General features: G+C 43.7%; 1 protein-coding gene across 10 annotated transcripts in view; it reads right to left on the bottom strand.

Moving 5' to 3' along the window:
• Positions 1-24,478, bottom strand: part of STYXL1 (serine/threonine/tyrosine interacting like 1) — a 76,092-nt gene that overhangs the window by 32,439 nt on the left and 19,175 nt on the right. For 4 of the 10 annotated variants that reach the window (XM_037002652.2, XM_037002648.2, XM_037002649.2 and 1 more), the window contains 3 exons: positions 14,627-14,688; positions 11,090-11,228; positions 1,108-1,253 (listed from right to left, as the gene is read on the bottom strand). In XM_037002652.2, coding sequence (XP_036858547.1) covers positions 1,108-1,253; positions 11,090-11,147 — 204 coding nt within the window. In that variant the 5' untranslated portion in view covers positions 11,148-11,228; positions 14,627-14,688. Of the gene's footprint in view, positions 1-1,107; positions 1,257-11,057; positions 11,229-14,626; positions 14,689-24,478 lie in introns of those variants that run through there. The other 6 variants (XM_037002647.2, XM_037002653.2, XM_037002651.2 and 3 more) reach the window with 4 other exon arrangements.

Below are 24,478 nucleotides of genomic sequence, written 5' to 3'. Positions count from 1 at the left end.
TGAGCATTGACCCCCCTATACAGAATTTTATTGTTGTTAACAACCATTTGATCAATAAATATGAGAGATGCCCTCTCAAAAAAAAAAAAAGTAAAGAGGATATTTTAATAAACCCCTAGATTTTAATAAACCGATTTGCAAACATTATCAATTAATAGCCAGTTTTATTTCATCTATACCCCCACCAATTTCCCACTCCACCCTCAGATTACTCTGAAAGAAATTCCAGACATGTTATCATTTTACCCATAAATATTTCATTATGTATCTGTGAAAGAGAGGGTCTCATACTTTGAACACATAAGCATAATAATGTCTTCACAACCTAAAAAAATATAATTCCTTACTATCATCAAATATCCAGTTACATTTCCCCAATCATTTTATCATATGACTAAACTGAAATTTTTTGTAACTGAAAGTGGCCAGAAAGGTTGGAATCTGCCCAAGATGTAGCTAAGGGCAAGGAGAACAGAGCTGAAGGAACAGTTGGAAAGGATGAAGCTCCTGCGGGTTCACGTGCCATGGCATTCAGACACTCGATAAGCTGAGACTCCACAACACGCCCCTGGGATCATCCCTGCTGCCAATCACTGCCACCCAGTTCTCTTCCTCACAAGACCCTCTTCCTGAAGGTTTGGCTCCAGGAAGGAAATACCTCTCCTCTGGGCTCCAGAGCCCTGCTGCATCCCTTGTCTGCCCTACTAGACAAGGGACTTCACATTGCCAGGGACTCTATCACACCCTTTTTTTTATATCTGGACCCAGCCAGGGTCTGTGGGACCAGACAGCTGAGAATGGAGACACAGCCTCAAATCAGGACACCCCTGCCTGTCTTTTGAGTGTGGCCCACCACCTATAGCTCCCCCTGGGATCCCTGCCCAGTGAATGGGCCCCATCTCTGAAACACCGCACTGGCCTTGGCCTGAATCTGGCAATTATAAATTCACCACAAGTTCATCCCCCAAATGCAGCCTTCGATATCTCTTCCATCTTTTCCATGTTGTCTGCCTCCTCCTCTTTCTCTTACCCTGCTCCCCTCCTCCTTGGCCCAGGGGAGGCCCATGCTTCTTTCTAAGCCTGCCCGTGCTTAGCTCCCTGCCTTACCTGTGGCATCCAGATGATCTTCTGTGTCCGGAAGAAGTGGTACATGGCCGAGAAGCGCTGGTAGCCCCCTTTCAGGATGCGAACGGGGTGGCGGGTGAGGAGGGTCAGGGCTCTGCCACACTCAATGGCAGCTCCAAGTGCTGTTACTAAGGATGGAGACCAAGAGATGAATGTCCCCTGTGTGCTTGCCATTTGTCTAAAGCTCCAGACCACTTTATTCTGAAAAGCAACTATCTAGGAAGCTGAAGCAAATGTAAATAAAGATGAGTGTTAGACTTAAAACTTAAAGAGCAACTTACAACTCAGTAAGTTGACCTACTTTTTTTCCCCTGTAAATTCTGAGATTTCATATATGTATATATGTCACATATGTACAGTTCCAGGGAAGGATGATTTAATGTTAAGATAAATGTCATATATATATCATATATTGTATACCATACAATTCACCTATTTAAAATGTACAAATTAACAGTTTTTAGTATATTCACAGAGTTGTGTAACCCATCACCACCATCAATTTTAGACACTTCCATCATCCCAAAAAAACCCTGTGCCAGTTGGAGGGTTTCACTCCTCATTTCCCCACAAACACCTACCCAGCACTATACAACCACTAATCTCACTTCTCTCTATGGATTTACCTTTTCTGGACATTCCATATAAATGGAATCACATAATATGTGGTGTTTGTGTCTGGCAGCTTTCACTTAGCATCACATTTCCAAAATCCATTCATGCTGTAGCCTGTGCCCAAGCTCCATTCCTTTTTATTCTGTTGCATGGATCAACCACATTCGGTACATTCAGCTGCTGATGGACACTGGGCTGTTTCCACTTTGGGGCTACTGTGAATAATGCTGCTCGGAACATTCAGGTGCAAAGTTTTGTGTGCACGGGTTTCTATTTCTTGTGGGTACATATCTAGGAGTGGTATTGCTGGGCCATATGGTAACTCTACATTTAACTTTTCGAGAAAATGCCAAACCTTCCACAGCAACTGTACTCTTTTACATTCTGACCAGCAGAGTACGAGGGTTCCAGTACTCCACATCCTCACCAATACTCATTACCACATGCCTTTTGGATCCCGGTCATCTTAGTGGGAGTGAGGTGATATCTCACGGTTGTTTTGACATCAGTTGAATCTTAAATGCCTTCATTGATCTGCAGAATCACTATCAGACTATATGTAAAGTAGCTACAAGACCCAAAGGTTGCATAATTAGGGCTAAACCAAGATTTCCTAAGGCCAGGATCTGACCCCTAAAAAAAAATTCTGTGCAGCAGACTCTGGAGAGCCAGCTGAAAGGACAAAGGGAGGCCATGGACTCAACTTCTTCCATACTCAACTTCTGTCCAGGCAGAGGAACTTAATTCCAGCAGGACAATGTCTGATATATGTCCTGCTGAGGATGTAAATGGGCTATGGCCCATCTGGAAAGACTATATTTGGAGGAAGAACCCAGATTCAGCAGCCAGGCAAGAAGCGAACCTGTAGCTGGAGAGACAGGAGGCAACCCCCACCCCAGGGGACCTGCCTCGGAAGCCAGCATCCTGGGTCTTCTCATTCCAGCTCCCTCTTGAGCAAGAGAATGAATAATGAGGGTCAGAGGCCTCAGGGTTGCTGGGCAGGGACTCTCAAGCCACAGTGCTGCTGCCTTCAAACCAGACAACTGCCCCTGCCAGTATCACACAGCCCACTGGAGACTTATTCACGCTCAAGGGCCATGGGGTCAGTGCTGAAGAAAGGCCAGTTTCCAGGAGGCAATGAGAGACTCTGGCAGAAAGCCATGAGAACACCCCAGGGTCCAGGCTATCCACCCAAGAATGCTAATCGAGTTAATATTTTTGAAAGGTTAAATTCACTTATTTTTATTCTTATTAATCCTGAGTTAACCAATCATGTGAGGTTTCCCACACTTTGAACTGGGGCACCGACTGCTGCAGTGGGATGGAGAATGCCACGCAGATCAAAGGGGTCACCACTCCAGTAGGAGCTGTAAATTATTTTGGGTGCTTAGCCAGAGAATCATCTTGAAGGTCAGGCTTTGTTGAGAAAGGAGAAGAAAAGGAATCCCAAATTCCCAAAGCTCCCCTTCAGAGCCCAGGGAACTCCACAATTATCAGGAGCCTAGTGTGCAGGTCTAGAACCTATACGTTGCCAGGAAAGATGATTAACATAAGGGAAATGTCTCTCAAACAAGAGGGAGGCTGCCATTTGCATGCTAAGAAGAGCTCAGGGAGAGTCCGTACAGCCTAGACAAGGGAAGCTACTTCTCAGGTTGTTAAGATGAGACCCAGCTAGGGAGGTTGAAACATGTTGCCAGCAATGGGGAGCTGAAAACAGCTTGTGTCCCATTTCCCACGAGGATGCTGAGGCCCCCACAGCAAAGGTGGGGAGATGAGGGGAGATGCAGCAGGCCCAGGGACCAGGAGCACCAGGGTAGCCAAGTAGGAGGGCACAGTACAGGGCAGAACCTCGTGACTTACACACTGTGAACGTTTTGGCTGCAGACACAGCAAGGAAAGAGGCCTGCGGCCAAAGGCCATACAGGCTGAGCTGCCTGCCACTAGGAGCTCTGCAGAAAAGGACTACACAGAGACCAGCCCCTGCTTCCAGGTGCTGAAGGTCCCACACACAGCCATTCCTTGGTGCCTCTTGCTAGTAGAGAGGAGGAGCATGTGGTGAAAGAAACCCTGAGGTGGCCTTTCCCCACAAGACTCCGCATGTACCAGAAGAGTTGGGGTTTCCTACTGAGAACACGGCACAGTGAGGTCAGTGATGGAATGCAGAGGCGATTATTTTTATTGACCACCATTTCCTGGAGTCTCAGGGTCCAGCCTAGGACTGAACACTGGAGCACAACAGGATATGCTCAGGGAAGAGAGGGCATTTTCCTGCTAAGGACCTCCAGAGATGACTGATTTTATTCAAGGTGGAAGCCTAGCGCCACCTGGTGCCCACTTGTGTGATGCTCTGCCCATGGACCCACCCACACGTATTAGTGCCTGAGCTACAAGCAGCAGAGCCCCTGCCAATGGTGAGGGGGGTCAGCCCCAAACCAGGAGTGGATGGAAAACGCAGCAGAGGCTTAGGAAAGCAGATTCAGACTGACCGTGTTTTCACGCTCTGGCTCTGGACTGAAGTGACTGCTTTGTTCTCCAGCATCATTATCTAAGTCTTGGGAGACCAGTAAAGCCAATTGCCTAGGTTTGAATCCTAGCCCCACCACTGGCATGGTGGGCATGATTTAAAATACACCCACAGGGGGGATCACGGGAACAATGCGGCATGAGTAGCTCAGAGGAAATCTCCTCCCCAAAACATATATATTTATGAAAATACAATAAATACAAATATTCCTAAAAGAGACACCAGTGGATGCAGTACAACAGCCAGGATACATCTACATCTGCGAGAACTCAGCATCACACGAAGGGGGTAAGATACAAGCCGCGGCCAGGTGGGACCTGAACACTCCCCCACCCCAGAACCCGGCGGGAAGAAAGGAGTTGGAACGGGGAGGGAGTGAAAGCCCAGGACTGCTAAACAACCAGCTCTAGAAATCCACACCCGGAACGCAGACACAAGGTGCATGGGGTGCTGGATATTAGAGAAATGGAAAAGCAAAACCTGTGGGCAGGTCCCCGCAACTGGCGCCCCTGAGACAAAAGAAAAGCGAGTGCTTTCTGCAAGTCTTAAAGAGACAGGGACCCCATAGCTGGACGAAGTTGTCACGGCACACTTAGCCAGCAGCTGGGAATCTCGGGGAAACTTAGGCGCCCCAAACCCCGGGGAGGCAGTGCAGCTCTGAAGCCCCTCATGGCACTAAGCAGCCTGCCAGTCATTCCTCCAACTGGCGTGGACCCCGACACACTGGCCCAGTAGCCAGTAGTGGGAGAGTGGCAGTGTGTGCCGGGGACGGCAGCGCCAGAAGGGACCAAGAGCAGATTCGTGCACCAGCGGCACCAGAGGAGACCAGGAGAGGCTTGTGCGAGCTCGCAGCGGCGCAACCAAACAGCCCAGGCACAGCTCGTGCGCACCGGCAGCAGGGGAGCCAGAGGAGCCCAGTAGAGGCCCATGTGCACCTGCAGCAGAGCCAGAGGGAGCAGGCACGCACCCAGCAGCCAACCAGAATCCCAGCCCAAGGCACAGTCACCCAGGCCAGACCCAAAGGCCGCTGCTGGTACAGAGCTTCCCAGCAGGGTCGCCGCTAACACGGAGGAGCACACCCAGTGTGCCTGCCACTCCCTGCAGGGCTCCGCGCTGCTCTGATGCACACACCGCCCACAGCAGCTTAGGGGACTAACCCGGTGGGCTGCTCCATGAGTGCGGGTAACCGTCACAGGCAGCGGAGAAGGGCAAGGCATCCAGCAAGCAGGAAAAGACTTTCTTCTCCCAGCTGACACACCCGCAACCTGCCTACAGCCACTCCTATCACCGTGAAAAGGCAAAAAAATTTGGTCCAGTCCAAGATACTTCAAACACCTGAGAAAGAATCTGCAGAGGCAGACCTAACCAGTCTCCCTGAAAAAGAATTCAAAATAAAAATCATAAGCATGCTGACAGAGCTGCAGAGAAACATGCAAGACCTAAGGGATGAAGTCCGGAGGGAGAATACAGACATCTGGAGGGAGATTACAGAAGTGAAACAAACTCTGGAAGGATTTATAAGCAGAATGGATAAGATGCAAGAGGCCATTGATGGAATAGAAACCAGAGAACAGGAATGCATAGAAGCTGATGCAGAGAGAGATAAAAGGATCTCCAGGAATGAAACAATATTAAGAGAACTATGTGACCAATCCAAAAGGAACAATATCCACATTATAGGGGTACTAGAGGAAGAAGAGAGAGAAAAAGGGATAGAAAGTGTCTTTGAAGAAATAATGGCTGAGAACTTCCCCAAACTGGGGGAGGAAATAGTTGCTCAGACCACGGAGGCACACAGAACTCCCGAGAGACGGGACCCAAAGAGGACAACACCAAGACACATAACAATTAAAATGGCAAAGATCAAGGACAAGGAGAGAGTATTAAAGGCAGCCAGAGAGAAGAAAAAGGTCACCTACAAAGGAAAACCCATCAGGCTATCATCAGACTTCTCAACAGAAACCTTACAGGCCAGAAGAGAATGGCATGATACATTTAATGCAATGAAACAGAAGGGCTTTGAACTAAGGATACTGTATCCAGCACAATTATCATTTAAATATGAAGGAGGGATTAAACAATTCCCAGACAAGCAGAAGTTGAGGGAACTGAAATCCTACCAACCAACTTTTCAGACCACAAAATTATAAAACTAGAAATAAATTGTACAAAGAAAGCAAAAAGGCTCACAAACACATGGAGGCTTAACAACATGCTCCGAAATAATCAATGGATCAATGACCAAATTAAAATGGAGATCCAGCAATATATGGAAACAAATGACAACAGCAACACAAAGCCCCAACTCCTGTGGGACGCAGCAAAAGCAGTCTTAAGAGGAAAGTATACAACAATCCAGGCATATTTAAAGAAGGAAGATCAATCCCAAATGAATAGTCTAATGTCACAATTATCGAAACTGGAAAAAGAAGAACAAATGAGGCCTAAGGTCAGCAGATGGAGGGACATAATAAAGATCAGAGAATAAATAAATAAAATTGAGAAGAATAAAACAATAGAAAAAAATCAATGAAACCAAGAGCTGGTTCTTCGAGAAAATAAACAAAATAGATAAGCCTCTAGCCAGACTTATTAAGAGAAAAAGAGAGTCAACACACATCAGCAGAATCAGAAACAAGAAAGATCACGATGGACCCCACAGAAATACAAAGAATTATTAGAGAATACTATGAAAACCTATATGCTAACAAGCTGGAAAACCTAGGAGAAATGGACAACTTCCTAGAAAAATACAACCTTCCAAGACTGACCCAGAAAGAAACAGAAAATCTAAACAGACCAATTATCAGCAACGAAATTGAAGCGGTAATCAAAAAATTTCCCAATAACAAAACCTCCGGGCCAGATGGATTTACCTTGGAATTTTATCAGACATACAGAGAAGACATAACACCCATTCTCCTTAAAGTTTTCCAAAAATAGAAGAGGAGGGAATACTCCCAAACTCATTCTATGAAGCCAACATCACTCTAATACCAAAACCAGGCAAAGACCCCACCAAAAAAGAAAACTACAGACCAATATCCCTGATGAGCACAGATGCAAAAATACTCAACAAAATATTAACAAACCGAATTCAAAAATACATCAAGAGGATCATACACCATGACCAAGTGGGATTCATCCCAGGGATGCAAGGATGATACAACATTTGAAAATCCATCAACATCATCCACCACATCAACAAAAAGAAGGACAAAAACCACATGATCATCTCCATAGATGCTGAAAAAGCATTCGACAAAATTCAACATCCATTCATGATAAAAACTCTCAACAAAATGGGCATAGAGGGCAAGTACCTCAACATAATAAAGGCCATATATGATCAACCAACAGCCAACATCAGACTGAACAGCAATAGGCTGAAAGCTTTTTCTCTGAGATCGGGAACAAGACAGGGATGCCCACTCTCCCCACTGTTATTCAACATAGTACTGGAGGTCCTAGCCACAGCAATTAGACAAAACAAAGAAATACAAGGAATCCAGATTGGTAAAGAAGTTAAACTGTCACTATTTGCAGATGACATGATATTGTACATAAAAAACCCTAAAGACTCCACTCCAAAACTACTAGAACTAATATTGGAATTCAGCAAAGTTGCAGGATACAAAATTAACACACAGAAATCTGTAGCTTTCCTAGACACTAACAATGAACTAATAGAAAGAGAAATCAGGAAAACAATTCCATTCACAATAGCATCAAAAAGAATAAAATACCTAGGAATAAACCTAACTAAGGAAGTTAAAGACCTATACCCTGAAAACTACAAGACACTCTTAAGAGAAATTAAAGAAGTCACTAACAAATGTAAATTCATCCCATGCTCCTGGATAGGAAGAATTAATATCGTCAAAATGGCCATCCTGCCTAAAGCAATATACAGATTTGATGCAATCCCTATCAAATTACCAACAGCATTCTTCAATGAACGGGAACAAATAGTTCAAAAATTTATATGGAACTGTCAAAGATCCCAAAAGGCCAAAGCAATCCTGAGAAGGAAGAATAAAGTGGGGGGGATCTCGCTCCCCAACTTCAAGCTCTACAACAAAGCCACAGTAATCAAGACAATTTGGTACTGGCACAAGAACAGAGCCACAGACCAGTGGAACAGAATAGAGACTCCAGACATTAACCCAAATATATATGGTCAATTACTATATGATAAAGGAGCCATGGACATACAATGGGGAAATGATAGTCTCTTCAATAGATGGTGCTGGCAAAACTGGACAGCTACATGTAAGAGAATGAAACTGGATCACTGTCTAACCTCATACACAAAAGTAAACTCCAAATGGATCAAATACCTGAATGTAAGTCATGAAACCATAAAACTCTTAGAAAAAAACATAGGCAAAAATCTCTTGGACATAAACATGAGTGACTTCTTCATGAACATATCTCCCCGGGTAAGGGAAACAAAGGCAAAAATGAACATGTGGGACTATAGCAAGCTAAAAAGCTTCTGTACAGCAAAGGACACCATCAATAGAACAAAAAGGTATCCTACAGTATGGGAGAACATATTCATAAATGACAGATCCGATAAAGGATTGACATCCAAAATACATGAAGAGCTCACATGACTCAACAAACAAAAAGCAAATAATCCAATTAAAAAATGGGCAGAGGAGCTGTATAGACAGTTCTCTAAAGAAGAAATCCAGATGGCCAACAGGCACATGAAAAGATGCTCCTCATCGCTAATCATCAGAGAAATGCAAATTAAAACCACAATGAGATAGATATCACCTCACACCAGTAAGGATCGCCATCATCGAAAAGACAAACAACAACAAATGTTGGCAAGGTTGTGGAGAAAGGGGAACCCTCCTACACTGCTGGTGGGAATGTAAACTAGTTCAACCATTGTGGAAAGCAGTATGGAGGTTCCTCAGAATGCTCAAAATAGAAATACCATTTGACCCAGGAATTCCACTTCTAAGAATTTACTCTAAGAATGCAGCACTCCAGTTTGAAAAAGACAGATGCACCCCTGTGTTTATCGCTGCACTGTTTACAATAGCCAAGATATGGAAGCAACCTAAATGTCCATTAGTAGATGAATGTATAAAGAAGATGTGGTACATATACACAATGGAATATTACACAGCCATAAGAAAAAAACAGATCCTACCATTCGCAACAACATGGATGGAGCTAGAGGGTATTATGCTCAGTGAAATAAGCCAAGCGGAGAAGGACAAGTACCAAATGATTTCACTCATATGTGGAGTATAAGAACAAAGGAAAACTGAAGGAACAAAACAGCAGCAGAATCACAGAACTCAAGAATGGACTAATAGTTACCAAAGGGAAAGGGACTGGGTAGGATGGGAGGGAAGGGAGGGATAAGGGTGGGGAAAAAGAAAGAGGGCATTACGATTACCATGTATAGTGTGCATGGGGGTTACGAGGAGGGCTGTGCAACACATAGAAGACAAGTAGTGATTTTACAGCATCTTACTACACAGATGGACAGTGACTGTGAAGGGGTATGTGGGGGGACTTGGTGAAGGGGGGAGTCTAGTAAACATAATGTTCTTCATGTAATTGTAAATTAATGATACCAAAATAAAAAAATAAAAATAAATAAAAAAAATACACCCACAAATTCTTTCATAACTCCCCCCTTAAAAGGGTGAGTCTAATTCCCTTCTACTTGAGGCTCAGCTGTACTTGGTAACTTGCTTCTAATGGACAGAATATGGCAGAAATGACTGTGTTTAAGTCCCAAGACTACATCATTAAAGGCATGTGGCTTTCCCTTGCTCTCTTGCTGTCTTGGATCACTTGCTCTGGAGGAAACCAGCTGCCATGTTGTGAGGCCATTCAAACAGTCCCAGGGAGAGAACCACATGGTGAGGAACTGAGGCCTCCTGCCAACCAGCCAGAGTGAAACTAAGGCCTCCTGCCCATACCCACATGAAGGCGTCATCTTGGATGCATATCCTGGCCCAGTCAAGCCTTCACATGACAGTAGCCCTGGCTGACATCTTGACCACAACCTCAAGAGAGATGCTGTGCCAGAACCTCCCAGCTAAGCTGCTTCGGAATTCTAGACCCACAGAAACTATGAAATAATTAACACTGGGTGCCTTAAGCTACTGAGTTTGGGGATAACTTGTTACACAGCAATAGATAACTCACCAGGTGTGAAACATTGGGTGAGTTATTTCACCTTTCCAGGTCTCAATTTCCCATCTTTATAAGATAGAGATGTTACCTGTTAGGAGACAATCCTCCATGGTATCTCATGTTTATTTATACATGTCCTTTGAACAAAGGTACTGGCTTTTCCAGGATATATGTATAACAGTCTTGGAAGACACAGACCGTTTCTCCCTCCAGAGCCAAGGTAGGCAGGCTTTCTGCCCACCATGAAAGATTCAGGCCCCTGAACTCACTTTTCCTATCATACAACCCACTGCACAGCAAGGTGTTACTTAGCCCACAGAAGGTCACCCTGTGAGAGCTGGAGCTGGGGGCACCAGGGCAGGAACATGACATTCCGGCTACTCTTATGGATCTGAGTAATAAAGTCCTTTGTCTCTGCCCCAGGAGCTTCATGTCTTCTGCCAGCATTCGTGAAACTGTGGCAGGCTCACCTGTCATCTTGCAAGGAAGAAAAATATCACAGACCCTTCCCAAGTCTTAGCATTGCTGCCCTCATACGGTTGTTCTGCAAACTGCACGCATTGACCCCGGCAGAGCACTGTGCGTGGTTCCTGGTGCCTGGCAAAAGCATTCAATAACTTACCTATTATGCTTGTTGCTACTGTAAACACTCACTGTCTGTGCTGCCATCAGAGCTGTCATCATCACTGTGTTTCAGGGCCATCTCCAGCATGCTGGTGCTGTCATCGTACACCACGCAGTATCTCACACACTCCAGATCCACAGACTCCGGGATAAGGTATTCATTTGCCTTCTAACAAAACCACAAGAGAGGTCCGTTGGCAAGTTCAAGTGTTTCTGGCACAGCAGCCCCAGGCAGAGCTGGACATAGGACAGGGCCCGCTCCCCTGATCACACACACAGGCACGGAGGCACCAAGATTGGACCAGAGGATCCGCTGGGTTTCAGGGACCTGCCACACCCACACCCACTGCTGTGAAAAGCTGATCACAGCAAAGTCAACTGCAGATAGGTGCCTGGTCACAGAACAGCTGGTCTACAGCCCAGGCCACGAGTGCCATCAGAGCAACTGTGGCCAACTGAACCGATGGCATCATCTCTCTGGGGGTCAGTGGTTGGCAATGGGGACCAAATCCAAACTCCGCCACAGAGAGAACACTAAGCAGAAGGCATGAATAAGCAGGAGTCATGAGCAAGCAGCTTTGACGAGGCAGACTATGAGCTCGTTGAGAGCGGGAGCTTTGGCCCCTTCACAGTCACTGATGTATCCTGAGCTTCTATAACAGGGCCCAGCACATGGTTAGCCATAAATATGGTTAAGAAAAGAAATGGACAAACAGAAACCATGAGGTCATAAGGAGTAGCTGGGGAGAGGCTGTCGCCATAATGGGGGATGGCAGATGCTTTCTGCTAAGGAGGTGATGAGCTCCTGCAGTACCAGAACTGCCCAGGGTCCCACAGGGTGTTTCTGAGCTCAGGGAGGCCTGGTAGGCAGCAGCTGAGAGGTTAGCCTTCATTTGTTCTCAATGCTTCCAGGAAGCCCCCACTATTCAGAGCACCTGAGCCTGACTCCATCCCTTACAAGCTGGTCCAGCTGACACCAAGGCCCTAACAAGTGGGACGGAACGAGAGCACATCTACTGCCTACAAGACAGTGAGGTGAGGCCCACGGAGGCCCAACCAGGGAAGCACTCTGGGACTCAAAGGGTAGGGATCCTGTTTGTCTAAAGGAATCACAAGACAGATGGCACTCAGAGGACAAGCAGGATTTAGACAAGTGCCCTGCAGGAAAGTGGGGCTCTGGGTGTGGAGAAGAACACAAGGAAGAGGAGAGGTGTGGTCAGCCCAGAGACGCTGGAGCAGGTGGGCAAGCAGGAGAGATGTGGCTGGACTTTTGGTGGTCTGTTCAATAAACACTCACTGAGGACCCACTTTGCACTATGCTGGGTGAGGTTCTGAGATACAGATTCAAAACAGAAAAGGTAAACGCCTGAGTCGGCCTCAGGGACTCAGAGAGTCCGCACAGAGCAGGAGGCATCTGAGATGAGCCCACAAGAGTGAGTAGAACTTTGCATGATGGACAAGGGTTAGAGTGTCCAGGCAGAAGCAACAGATTCCGGTCACGCCATTAAGTCAACAACCTACCAAATACCAGAGACCAAGCTGAGCATCCAGGATACAGCGGTGAGCAAAGCATGCACATCCCTGTGCTCATGGACAGCAGTGTGCTGAGAGGCTCACACACACTGTACTTCCTGCATTTTAAGAGACCATTTGTCCTAAGATGTGCCACCCATTTAATAATAGTTGCCATCAGGAGGATACGCAAAAGGAGGGATTTATTGGCATATAACAATACTTCAGGGAGAGTGGGGACCAGCTGGTCCCCCGGAAAACTTGAGGCGGGGCTCTAAAGCCCAGACTGCCCTCTCAGGTGCCCTTACTCCCTGCTTTCCCTGCACACTGACTCCACCTTCTCAAACAACTTTCTCTGGAGGCCTGAGTCCCGGCCACCAGTGATGCTCAGACTCCTATCCTCCAAACTCCAGCACTTGAACAAAAAAGAGCCACCTTCTCTAATTCCAATTCTGACTTGCTGTTTTCATACTAGGCCTGTAGCCAAACACTGTGGCCAAATCCAGATACTATTTTAGGGAGCACCTCTAGGCCCCCCGTAGCTTGAGCAGGACAAGGAGGACATCACCTCAAAAAATAGGGCAGGGGGCAGGTGCCAGGCAGAACAGGCATCTGGATTCTACCACAGGTATCTACTACATCTCCTTGGGAAAAAAGATGCTTGGTATCAAGAGTGCCAATCAGTTATAGGACGTGTTCCAATTTCAGAAATGTTAAAACATGTGCATCTTAGACCATGGGGACGCAGTAGGGTTGCGTTGTTGAGGAGTCAAGATGGGGCTGAGAAAGGAGGTGGAATCGGATCTGGGAAGGCCGAGGTGGGCACTGTGTCCTGCTAGGGGCTAGGTGTCCTTGAGGCTTGCAATCAGAGGCAGGAAAGCTGAGGTGGGGAGGCGAGAGGTATCAGCCTGGCTGAGGCAGAGAATAGCTCTTTTCCACACCGGGGATGCTGCCAGAATCAAAGGAATAAGCAGACTTGAAAGCTGAGCTGGAGGCCAAGGGTGATGCATCACAACAGGACTCTGAGCAGGCTACAGAAAGCAGAGAAATGTGTGAAATGGGGATTGAGAGCCAGAGACCTGAAATCCCAGGGAAGTAAAAAGTAGATGATGATGGGTTGGGGTGGGGAAGGCAGTATTGGGCAGCAAGCCTGTCCTGGAACAATGCCTGGGCCTGGGCCCATGCTCCCTGTCAAGACGTGTGTGGGGAAGGGCCATGGCGGGTGCCTAATGGCACAGTGGCAGTAAGAATTGGTCAGGGTGGGAGGTGAGGGGGGTGGTAAGACAAAATTCTCGAAGTAAAATGGACAGGAGAGCTAACTGTAGCTGGACAGCTGAAGCTGGAAGCCTGGGTGAAATCTGAGTGAGAAAATGCACTGGCAGGTATGGAGGAGAACAAGGACAGGCCAGTGGGTTTCTTTCAGCAGCAACAGGAGAAAATGCAGCTGAACCAAAGAGAGAGGAAATCAGTCAAGTGAGAGAGAACTTGGGAGTCAAAGGCAGGGAATGTGGTCAGGAGTGCAGAGGTCAGAGGGAGATCCTGGTGAAGGCTGCCAGGTATGGCAATGACACGAGAGAGAAGACACCCTCTGGGCAAGGAGAACAGGGCCTCCTGCAGGACGGGGTCATGAAGGGTGCATGCAGGGCTGGCTTCTAGAAAAGTTGGAATGGAGAGAGGAAGGGGAAGAGAAAGGAGGCACTTCCATGTTTGGATTATAGTAATTATCTCTGTGGCTTACTGTCAGCTCCCTAAGTGGAACAGAAGACAATGGACCAAGGGCATCTTGCATTCTGTGTATCCCCAGGGTCTGGGACACTGCCTGGCATGTCAAGAAATTTTATCAATATTTGCTCAGTGAAGCTGTTGACCATGATGGGGGTCTTGTGACACCTTAGGGAGTGTGGGAGACATCAAGGGGGATGCACAAGGGTGGTCCTGCCTCTGTGCCCAGTGTCCAACTGCAGGTGCTACCTCCTGATCTAAGGTAAAATCCTCATTCTCCCCCCACTCCCGTAAGGCAGCCAGCCTCCCTGGACTCTGACTCTGCTGGGGTACCTTCTTCACTCTACGGGCTGTAATCACATGGCTTTCATCATATTCCCGCTTGGAACGCACATCTGAAAAGGAAAAGCAATTAATTTTTTAAAGCATGTATTTGCAAAGGAACACATGACCGAACTCCGTAGAGTACTTACATCATTATCATCAACATATATTTGTTTGGCAATAAGGAATAGTTATGGGCAGTTGCCCACATGGCTCCCCTGCCACTTCACATCCATATCCACACATCCCCTTAAAAGGTGGTAAGACTTTGTATCTTTGATTTAGGTCCAAAAAGTGGGAAGGGGAGAAATCAAAGTCAGAGTGAGCTCAAACTAAATGCTGCATGAAATTTTCAACCCAAATTCAGACTCTAGAACCTAGGAGCTGAGGTTCTAATGGCCCTGCTATGACAGAAGGTATGGTATTGACATCCTCAAAGGTGAGAGGAACATGGAACACAAAGAGAGCCTCATGCATAAATCCTAAAAAGAACTGTTATCCGAAATATACAAAGAATTCTTAAAATCTAACAATTAAGAAAGCAAACGACCTGATTTTAAACTGGGCAAAAGATATGACAGACACACCACACCAAAGAAGATATACAGATAACAAATAAGCATATGAAAAATGTTTCACACTGTATGTCCTCATGGAAATGCAAATTAAAACAAAGAGATATCTCTATACACCTATTAGGGTGTCAAAAATCCAAAGCACAGATAGTACCAAATGCCGGTGAGGATGTGGAGCAACTGGAACTCTCATTCATTGCTGGTAGGAATGCAAAATGGTACAGCCACTTTGGTGGACAGTTGGGCAGTTCCTAACAAAACTAAATATATACTCTTATCAGCAATACTGTTCCTTTGCATTTACCCAGATTAGTTGAAAACTTATGACCACAGATGTCTATAGCAGCTTTTTTCTTAACTGTCAAAATTTGAAAGCAACAAAAATGTCGTAAAGATGGTGAATAGATAAACTGTGGTCCATCCAGGCAATGGAATATTATTAAGCACTAAAAAGAAACAAGCTATTGAGCCATGAAAAGACATAGAAGAAAGCTAAATGTGCATTTAAGGGAAAGAAGCCAATCTTAAAAGGACACGTACTACATGATTCCAAGCATATGACATTCCTGAAAATAAAAAAAACTATGGCAACAGTAAGATCACAATGGTTGCCAGGCTTACAGGGGGAGAGTGAATGAAAGAGCAGAGCATAGAGGATTTTTAATGCAAAACTATTCTATATGATACTGTAATGATGGATACATGTTATTGTATATTTGTCAAAACCCATAAAATGTATACCACCTAATGTAAACTGTGGGCTTTGGATAGTAATGATGTGTCAATACAGATTCATCAACTGTAAAAAAATATCACTCTGGTATGGAATGGCGGTAGTTAGGGAGGCTATGTTTGGAGGTGGAGGATAGGGCATACAGGAACTCTTGAACTTTCTGCTCAATTTTGCTGTGAACCTAAAACTACTCTGAAAAATAAAATCTATTTTTTTTTTAAAGACATAAGAAAGAGCTAGCCAGAAAATAAAATACTGATGAATCTAATGCCATTACAAGTTAGAACTCCTATCTCTTTTCATTAAAAATCAACATTAAAAAAGTAAAACAGTGAGCTATGAGACAATAAAAATAATACAAATAACCAAAAAAGACTCGTATCCAGAATTTATTAAGAACTCATAAATGAGTGGAGAAAAAACCTCCAAACATCTGAAGATACATTATCTGAGGATATCTTCATTTTAAGACATCTTTGCAAACAGCTGGAGGCCACATCCCTAGGCTGACCCCATCCCCTTTAAAGCACCTGCCTGAGATAACTCAAGGCTGCCAAAAGAACTCACTGTTTGTTCCAGCCAACACCTTCGGACAGGGCCCCCATATCCCAGCCTCTGTTTGGAGGTAGGAACCTAATTTTGATAAATGTCAGTTAGCTAACCCACACTGGTTTCATGTGGACAGCCCCCCACACGTTTTGTAATTTTTCACTTTCCCGGCTGTACTAAGACCGGACACACTCCCCTAGCTCTGTGCTCCCTCCCTCTCCCTAAAACCCACAGTCACCTCTATGCAAATTAAACTAGAGTTCATTTCACACTGGACTCTCCCCTACTGCAATATTACTGATTAAAATCTGTCCTTACTAGTACCTGGATTTGTTTATCTTTGACAATAGCAACAAAAATGAGCCAACTATAGTATACTACTTCATATGGTGAATCGTAATAATATAATCTTAATCTATAATGATATAAATCACCAGAATGGATATTAATAAAATCTTGACCAAAAAATGGTAATGGTTTAAAAACTAGTTAAACTAAGTATACTATGTAGTATACTCATTTCACGCATTACATAGATGTGAAAATTTGAAATAAATAGCCAAATCGAACTGTGTGTGAAAAAATAACTTAGCGTGATCTAGGAGAAACTTTATGTAATATTAGAAGTATCATGTTAAGATATTAAAGGGAAGTGTATGTTCATTTCAATAGATGCTGTTAAAATCAGAAATAGAGAGGAACCTTGATCATCCCCTCACCCCTCCACCCCCTCCCACCATGCCCTCCACCCCATAATCCCGAGCAGACAAAAACCAGTTAAATCATACAAAGAAAATTCAGCATGCAAGGTTAACTTGACCTGGATCACTTTATCAGCTGCTTTGTAACAATATTCCCCACCTCCCTACCCCTCCACCCCTACCTCTGCCCCACACCCCCTCACCCCCACCCCCCAGCCTCACTTCATGTTCTAGTCTGGATGCTCCTGGTTTTCTAACTGTCTTTTTGGTGTATGCACAGTGCATTGTTACTATTACCTAAGTAATTCACTGGTTTTATCAACTGTGGCTATTTTGAAACTTTGACAATGCAGAAAATTTTCAATTCACATTGTGAAAAAATTCTTAGTGAGTTAATTATACATGGTAAATTCCTTAACCTAATAGGTAAATTACTAAGTATCTATAGCAAACACACTGACTGGTAAAGTGAGAAACAAGACAAAATGCTCATTGTCACTGTTCCTCTTTAATACTTAAGACTGCTTCCAGAAAACAAGGCCTTTGATTGTCAGGCTAATTATAGGTTCTGAACCTTAATGCTATGTTTTTGTCCTTATTAAAAATTTTATCAAATGATTGTGCATTGAGTCCCCTATACAGAATTTTATTGTTGTTAATGACCATTTGATCAATAAATATGAGAGATGCCCTTTCAAAAAAAAAATTTATCAATAAAAAGTATATAGACATCTGGTCCAGTGGGCATTCTTCCATCTGACAAATGTGATATTTGCATGGAACTGCTGGGATCTTTTATTTTATCAGTTTCCCCCAACTGAACAGAACTGAAGCCAGAATTTTTCCCTTTTGATAAAGGAACAGAAAATTAACATGTTATAATGTACAATTTGATGACTATAGTTAATACTGTTCTATCACATATGGGAAAGTTAAGAGAGTGACTCTTAAGAGTTCTTATCACAGGGAGAAATTTTTAACTTTTTTGTTCTACCTGTATGAAATGATGGGTTAACTAAACCTACTATGTGATCATTTCACAATATAGGTAAATCAAACCATTGTGCTGTGCCTGTTGAACTTATACAATAAGGTATGTCAAGTATTTCTCAATAAAACTAGAAAAAAAGTTAATGTTATTTGTAAATTGATGTTCAGTAACTCATAATAAACTTGAAATACTAGACTATGCAGGAAATCTAATTCTAGGTAGTCTTATGAAAAGTGGATCTCTTTTAACTATCTTTTGAATTTATATTCACATTGGTTTTCAAGATATTTTAAGATATATTGTTTCCTTTTTTGATAAGGCTTCTAATCAAAAGACCACTGGATGTTTTGCCCTAGTTTTTTAAGGACCATTTTATTTCAGTCATGGGGTCTCTAACTTTGGGAACTATTTTGCATATGAGTCCAGATACAAATTTAAACCCAAGTAGTCCTCAATACATGTGCCCAATGAATACTGACTGTGGAAGGAATACCTTGCCTGTAGTATAATATCAAATATGAATAGCTGGAAAAGAAAACTTAATTTTCTTAGTTTCTGCATACATCAAAAAAACTTAAAACAACTAGTGTACCACATTTTCTCAGCAGATGAATTCAACCAATATTATTAATTCAGATTCAAGAAATTATTTGAACTTTGGTTTGGGTAGATTTACAACATACATGCAATCTTGACAAAATCTGATAGCTTTTCTGGTTTCACATGTGCCAATAGCACCCCATTCCATCCCCCAACCAATACACATCCATTGATTGAACTTTGTCAAATGGCACTGAAACAATGTTTTGTTACACCAACTTTATAAACCTTTAGAGTACAACACATTATTTTTCTGAGGTTAAACCAAGGGTAAATTTCTCAAGGTTCTTGCTGCCTGCTGTGACATCTGATAAAGTATCTTTCATACATTTGTGATGGATGAAGAATTAAACAGATTAAAGATCCTTTTTTACCCCACATTTTAAACCATGTACCAAGATTTGGGTCCAAACTGTGTAGGAAAAGTTAAACTTAAATTGCATTCTATTAACCAAAATGAATGTATTTCTATAAGCATAGTTATGTTGAAATAAAGTTTTAAAAAGCAAAACAGAGAGGATGGTGGCGTGAGTAGAGCAGTGGAAATCTCCTCCCAAAAACACATAGAGCTATGAAAATATAACAAAGAAAACTCTTCCTAAAATAGAGACCAGAGGACACAGGAAAACATCCAGACCACATCCACACCTGCAAGAACCCAGCACCTTGCGAAGGGGGTAAGATACAAGCCCCGGCCCGGCGGGACCCGAGTGCCCCTCCCCCCAGCTCCCGGCGGGTGGAAAGAAACCGGAGCGGTTTTTTTTTTTTGGTGAGTGCTTTTTGGAAGCCTTAAAGGGACAGGGACCTGGTTGATAGGGAGGCAGGGCGGCGGGACCGGTGAGCGGGTGCCTGGGACCGGCGCCTGAGGACAAAGATTATCGCACGTTTTTCCCTACGGGACCGGTGGGCAGGTGCCTGAGACCGGCGCCTGAGGACGGAGGAAATTGCGTGTTTTTCCCCTTTTTTATTTTTCTCTTTTTGGTGAGTGCTTTTTGGAAGCCTTAAAGGGACAGGGACCCCGTTGCTAGGGAGGCAGGGCAGTGGGACCGGTGAGCGGGTGCCTGGGACCGGCGTCTGAGGACAAAGATTATTGCGCGTTTTTCCTTACGGGACCGGAGGGCGGGTGCCTGAGACCAGCGTCTGAGGACGGAGGATATCGCGCGTTTTTCCCCTTTTATTTTCTCTTTTTGGCGAGTGCTTTTTGGAAGCCTTAAAGGGACAGGGACCCCGGTGCTAGGGAGGGAGAGCAGCAGGACAGGTGAGCGGGTGCCTGGGACCGGCGCCTGAAGACAAAGAATATCACGCATTTTTCCCTGCGGGACCGGTGGGCGGGTGCTTTTTGGAACCCTTGAAGGGACAGGGACCCCGGTGCTAGAGAGGCAGGGCAGCAGGACCAGTGAGTGGGTACCTGGGACCAGCGCCTGAGGAAAAAAAAAAATGCGTGTTTTTTCCTTTTTTTTTTCTGTTCCCTCTCTCATTGTTCCTGTTGTTGTTTTGGTTTGGAGAGTGCTTTTTGGAAGTCTTAAAGGGGCAGGACAAGACACTTAGACCAGAGGCAGGGAATCTGGGGATCTCTGGGCACTCTAACCCCCTGGGCAACAGGGAGCACAGACGCCCCTTACCGAGATAAATAGCCTCCCGGCCGCTCCCCCTCCAATGGGGCTCCACCACTTTGGAGGAGCAGCCCCAGCCAGGCCACGCCCACAGCAACAGCGGAGATGAACTCCATAGCAAACGGGCAGTTAGCAGAAGCCCTGCCTGCGCACAGCTGCCAAGCATAAGCCACTAGAGGTCGCTATTCTCCCAGGAGAGGAAGGCCACAAACCAACAAGAAGGGAAGCTCTTCCAGCGGTCACTTGTACCAGCTCTGCAAACTATCTCTATCACCATGAAAAGGCAAAACTACAGGCAGACAAAGATCACAGAGACAACACCTGAGAAGGAGACAGACCTAACCAGTCCTCCTGAAAAAGAATTCAAAATAAAAATCATGAACATGCTGACAGAGATGCAGAGAAAAATGCAAGAGCAATGGGATGAGATGCAGAGAAAAATGCAAGAGCAATGGGATGAAGTCCGGAGGGAGATCACAGATGTCAGGAAGGAGATCACAGAAGTGAAACAATCCCTGGAAGGATTTATAAGCAGAATGGATAAGATGCAAGAGGCCATTGAAGGAATAGGAGCCAGACAACAGGAACGTATAGAAGCTGACATAGAGAGAGATAAAAGGATCTCCAGGAATGAAACAACACTAAGAGAACTATGTGACCAAGCCAAAAGGAATAATATTCGTATTACAGGGGTACCAGAAGAAGAAGAAAGAGGAAAAGGGATAGAAAGTCTCTTTGAAGAAATAATTGCTGAAAACTTCCCCAAACTGGGGGAGGAAATAATCGAACAGAACACGGAAATACACAGAACCCCCAACAGAAAGGATCCAAGGAGGACAACACCAAGACACATAGTAATTAAAATGGCAAGGATCAAGGACAAGGAAAGAGTTTTAAAGGCAGCTAGAGAGAAAAAGGTCACCTATAAAGGAAAACCCATCAGGCTAACATCAGACTTCTCAACAGAAACTCTACAGGCCAGAAGAGAATGGCATGATATAATTAATGCAATGAAACAGAAGGGCCTTGAACCAAGGATACTGTATCCAGCACGACTATCATTTAAATATGATGGCGGGATTAAACAATTCCCAGACAAGCAAAAGCTGAGGGATTTTGCTTCCCACAAACCACCTCTACAGGGCATCCTACAGGGACTGCTCTAGATGGGAGCACTCCTAAAAAGAGCAGAGAACAAAACACACAACATATGAAGAAGGGAGGAGGAGGAATAAGAAGGGAGAGAAGAAAAGAATCTCCAGACAGTGTATATAACAGCTCAATAAGTGAGCTAAGTTAGGCAGTAAGATACTAAAGAAGCTAACCTTGAACCTTTGGTAACCACGAATCTAAAGCCTGCAATGGCAATAAGTACATATCTCTCAAGAGTCACCCTAAATGTAAATGGACTTAATGCACCAATCAAAAGACACAGAGTAATAGAAGGGATAAAAAAGCAAGACCCATCTATATGCTGCTTACAAGAAACTCACCTTAAACCCAAAGACAAGCATAGACTAAAAGTCAAAGGATTGAAAAACATATTTCAGGCAAACAACAGTGAGAAGAAAGCAGGGGTTGCAGTACTAATATCAGACAAAATAGACTTCAAAACAAAGAAAGTAACAAGAGATAAAGAAGGACACTACATAATGATAAAGGGCTCAGTTCAACAAGAGGATATAACCATTCTAAATATATATGCACCCAATACAGGAGCACCAGCATATGTGAAGCAAATACTAACAGAACTAAAGAGGGAAATAGACTGCAATGCATTCATTGTAGGAGACTTCAACACACCACTCACCCCAAAGGGTAGATCCACCAGGCAGAAAATAAGAAAGGACACACAGGCACTGAACAACACACTAGAACAGATGGACCTAATAGACATCTATAGAACTCTACATCCAAAAGCAACAGGATATACATTCTTCTCAAATACACATGGAACATTCTCCAGAATAGACCACATACTAGCTCACAAAAAGAGCCTCAGGAAATTCCAAAATATTGAAATTCTACCAACCAATTTTTCAGACCACAAAGGTATAAAAGTAGAAATAAATTCTACAAAGAAAACAAAAAGGCTCACAAACACATGGAGGCTTAACAACATGCTACTAAATAATCAATGGATCAATGAACAAATCTAAATAGAGATCAAGGAATATATAGAAACAAATGACAACAACAACACTAAGCCCCAACTTTTGTGGGACGCAGCAAAAGCAGTCTTAAGAGGAAAGTATATAGCAATCCAGGCATACTTGAAGAAGGAAGAAAAATCCCAAGTGAATATTCTAACATCACAATTACTGAAACTGGAAAAAGAAGAAAAAATGAGGCCTAAAGACAGCAGAAGGAGGGACATAATAAAGATCAGAGAAGAAATAAACAAAATTGAGAAGAATAAAACAATAGCAAAAATCAACGAAACCAAGAGCTCGTTCTTTGAGAAAATAAACAAAATAGATAAGCCTCTAGCCAAACTTATTAAGAGAAAAAGAGAATCAACACAAATCAACATAATCAGAAATGAGAATGGAAAAATCACAACAGACTCCACAGAAATACAAAGAATTATGAAAGACTACTATGAAACCCTATATGCCAACAAGCTGGAAAACCTAGAAGAAATGGACAACTTCCTAGAAAAATACAACCTCCCAAGACTGACCAAGGAAGAAACACAAAAGTTAAACAAACCAATTACAAGCAAAGAAATTGAAACGGTAATCAAAAAACTACCCAAGAACAAAACCCCGGGGCTGGACGGATTTACCTCGGAATTTTATCAGACACACAGAGAAGACATAATACCCATTCTCTTTAAAGTGTTCCACAAAATAGAAGAAGAGGGAATACTCCCAAACTCATTCTATGAAGCCATCACCACCCTAATACCAAAACCAGGCAAAGACCCCACCAAAAAAGAAAATTACAGACCAATATCCCTGATGAATGTAGATGCAAAAATACTCAATAAAATATTAGCAAACAGAATTCAACAGTATATCAAAAGGATCATACACCATGACCAAGTGGGGTTCATCCCAGGGATGCAAGGATGGTACAACATAGGAAAATTCATCAACATCATCCACCACATCAACAAAAAGAAAGACAAAAACCACATGATCATCTCCATAGATGCTGAAAAAGCATTTGACAAAATTCAACATCCATTCATGATAAAAACTCTCAGCAAAATGGGAATAGAGGGCAAGTACCTCAACATAATAAAGGCCATATATGATAAACCCACAGCCAACATCATACTGAACAGCGAGAAGCTGAAAGCATTTCCTCTGAGATCGGGAACCAGACAGGGATGCCCACTCTCCCCACTGTTATTTAACATAGTACTGGAGGTCTTAGCCACGGCAATCAGACAAAACAAAGAAATACAAGGAATCCAGATTGGTAAAGAAGTTAAACTGTCACTATTTGCAGATGATATGATACTGTACATAAAAAACCCTAAAGACTCCACTCCAAAACTACTAGAACTGATATCGGAATACAGCAAAGTTGCAGGATACAAAATTAACACACAGAAATCTGTAGCTTTCCTATACACTAACAATGAAGCAATAGAAAGAGAAATCAGGAAAACAATTCCATACACAATAGCATCAAAAAGAATAAAATACCTAGGAATAAACCTAACCAAAGAAGTGAAAGACTTATACTCTGAAAACTACAAGTCACTCTTAAGAGAAATTAAAGGGGACACTAACAAATGGAAACTCATCCCCTGCTCATGGCTAGGAAGAATTAATATCATCAAAATGGCCATCCTGCCTAAAGTAATATACAGATTTGATGCAATTCCTATCAAATTACCAGCAACATTCTTCAATGAATTGGAACAAATAATTCAAAAATTGATATGGAAACACCAAAGACCCCAAATAGCCAAAGCAATCCTGAGAAAGAAGAATAAAGTAGGGGGGATCTCACTCCCCAACTTCAAGCTCTACTACAAAGCCACAGTAATCAAGACAATTTGGTACTGGCACAAGAACAGAGCCACAGACCAGTGGAACAGATTAGAGACTCCAGAAATTAACCCAAACATATATGGTCAGTT

This window comes from Manis javanica, chromosome 10 (genome assembly GCF_040802235.1).
Source record: "Manis javanica isolate MJ-LG chromosome 10, MJ_LKY, whole genome shotgun sequence".
Taxonomy (NCBI): Eukaryota; Metazoa; Chordata; class Mammalia; order Pholidota; family Manidae; genus Manis; species Manis javanica.
The sequence above is the reverse complement of the archived record's forward strand: the minus strand, read 5'-3'. Positions and strand labels throughout refer to the sequence as shown.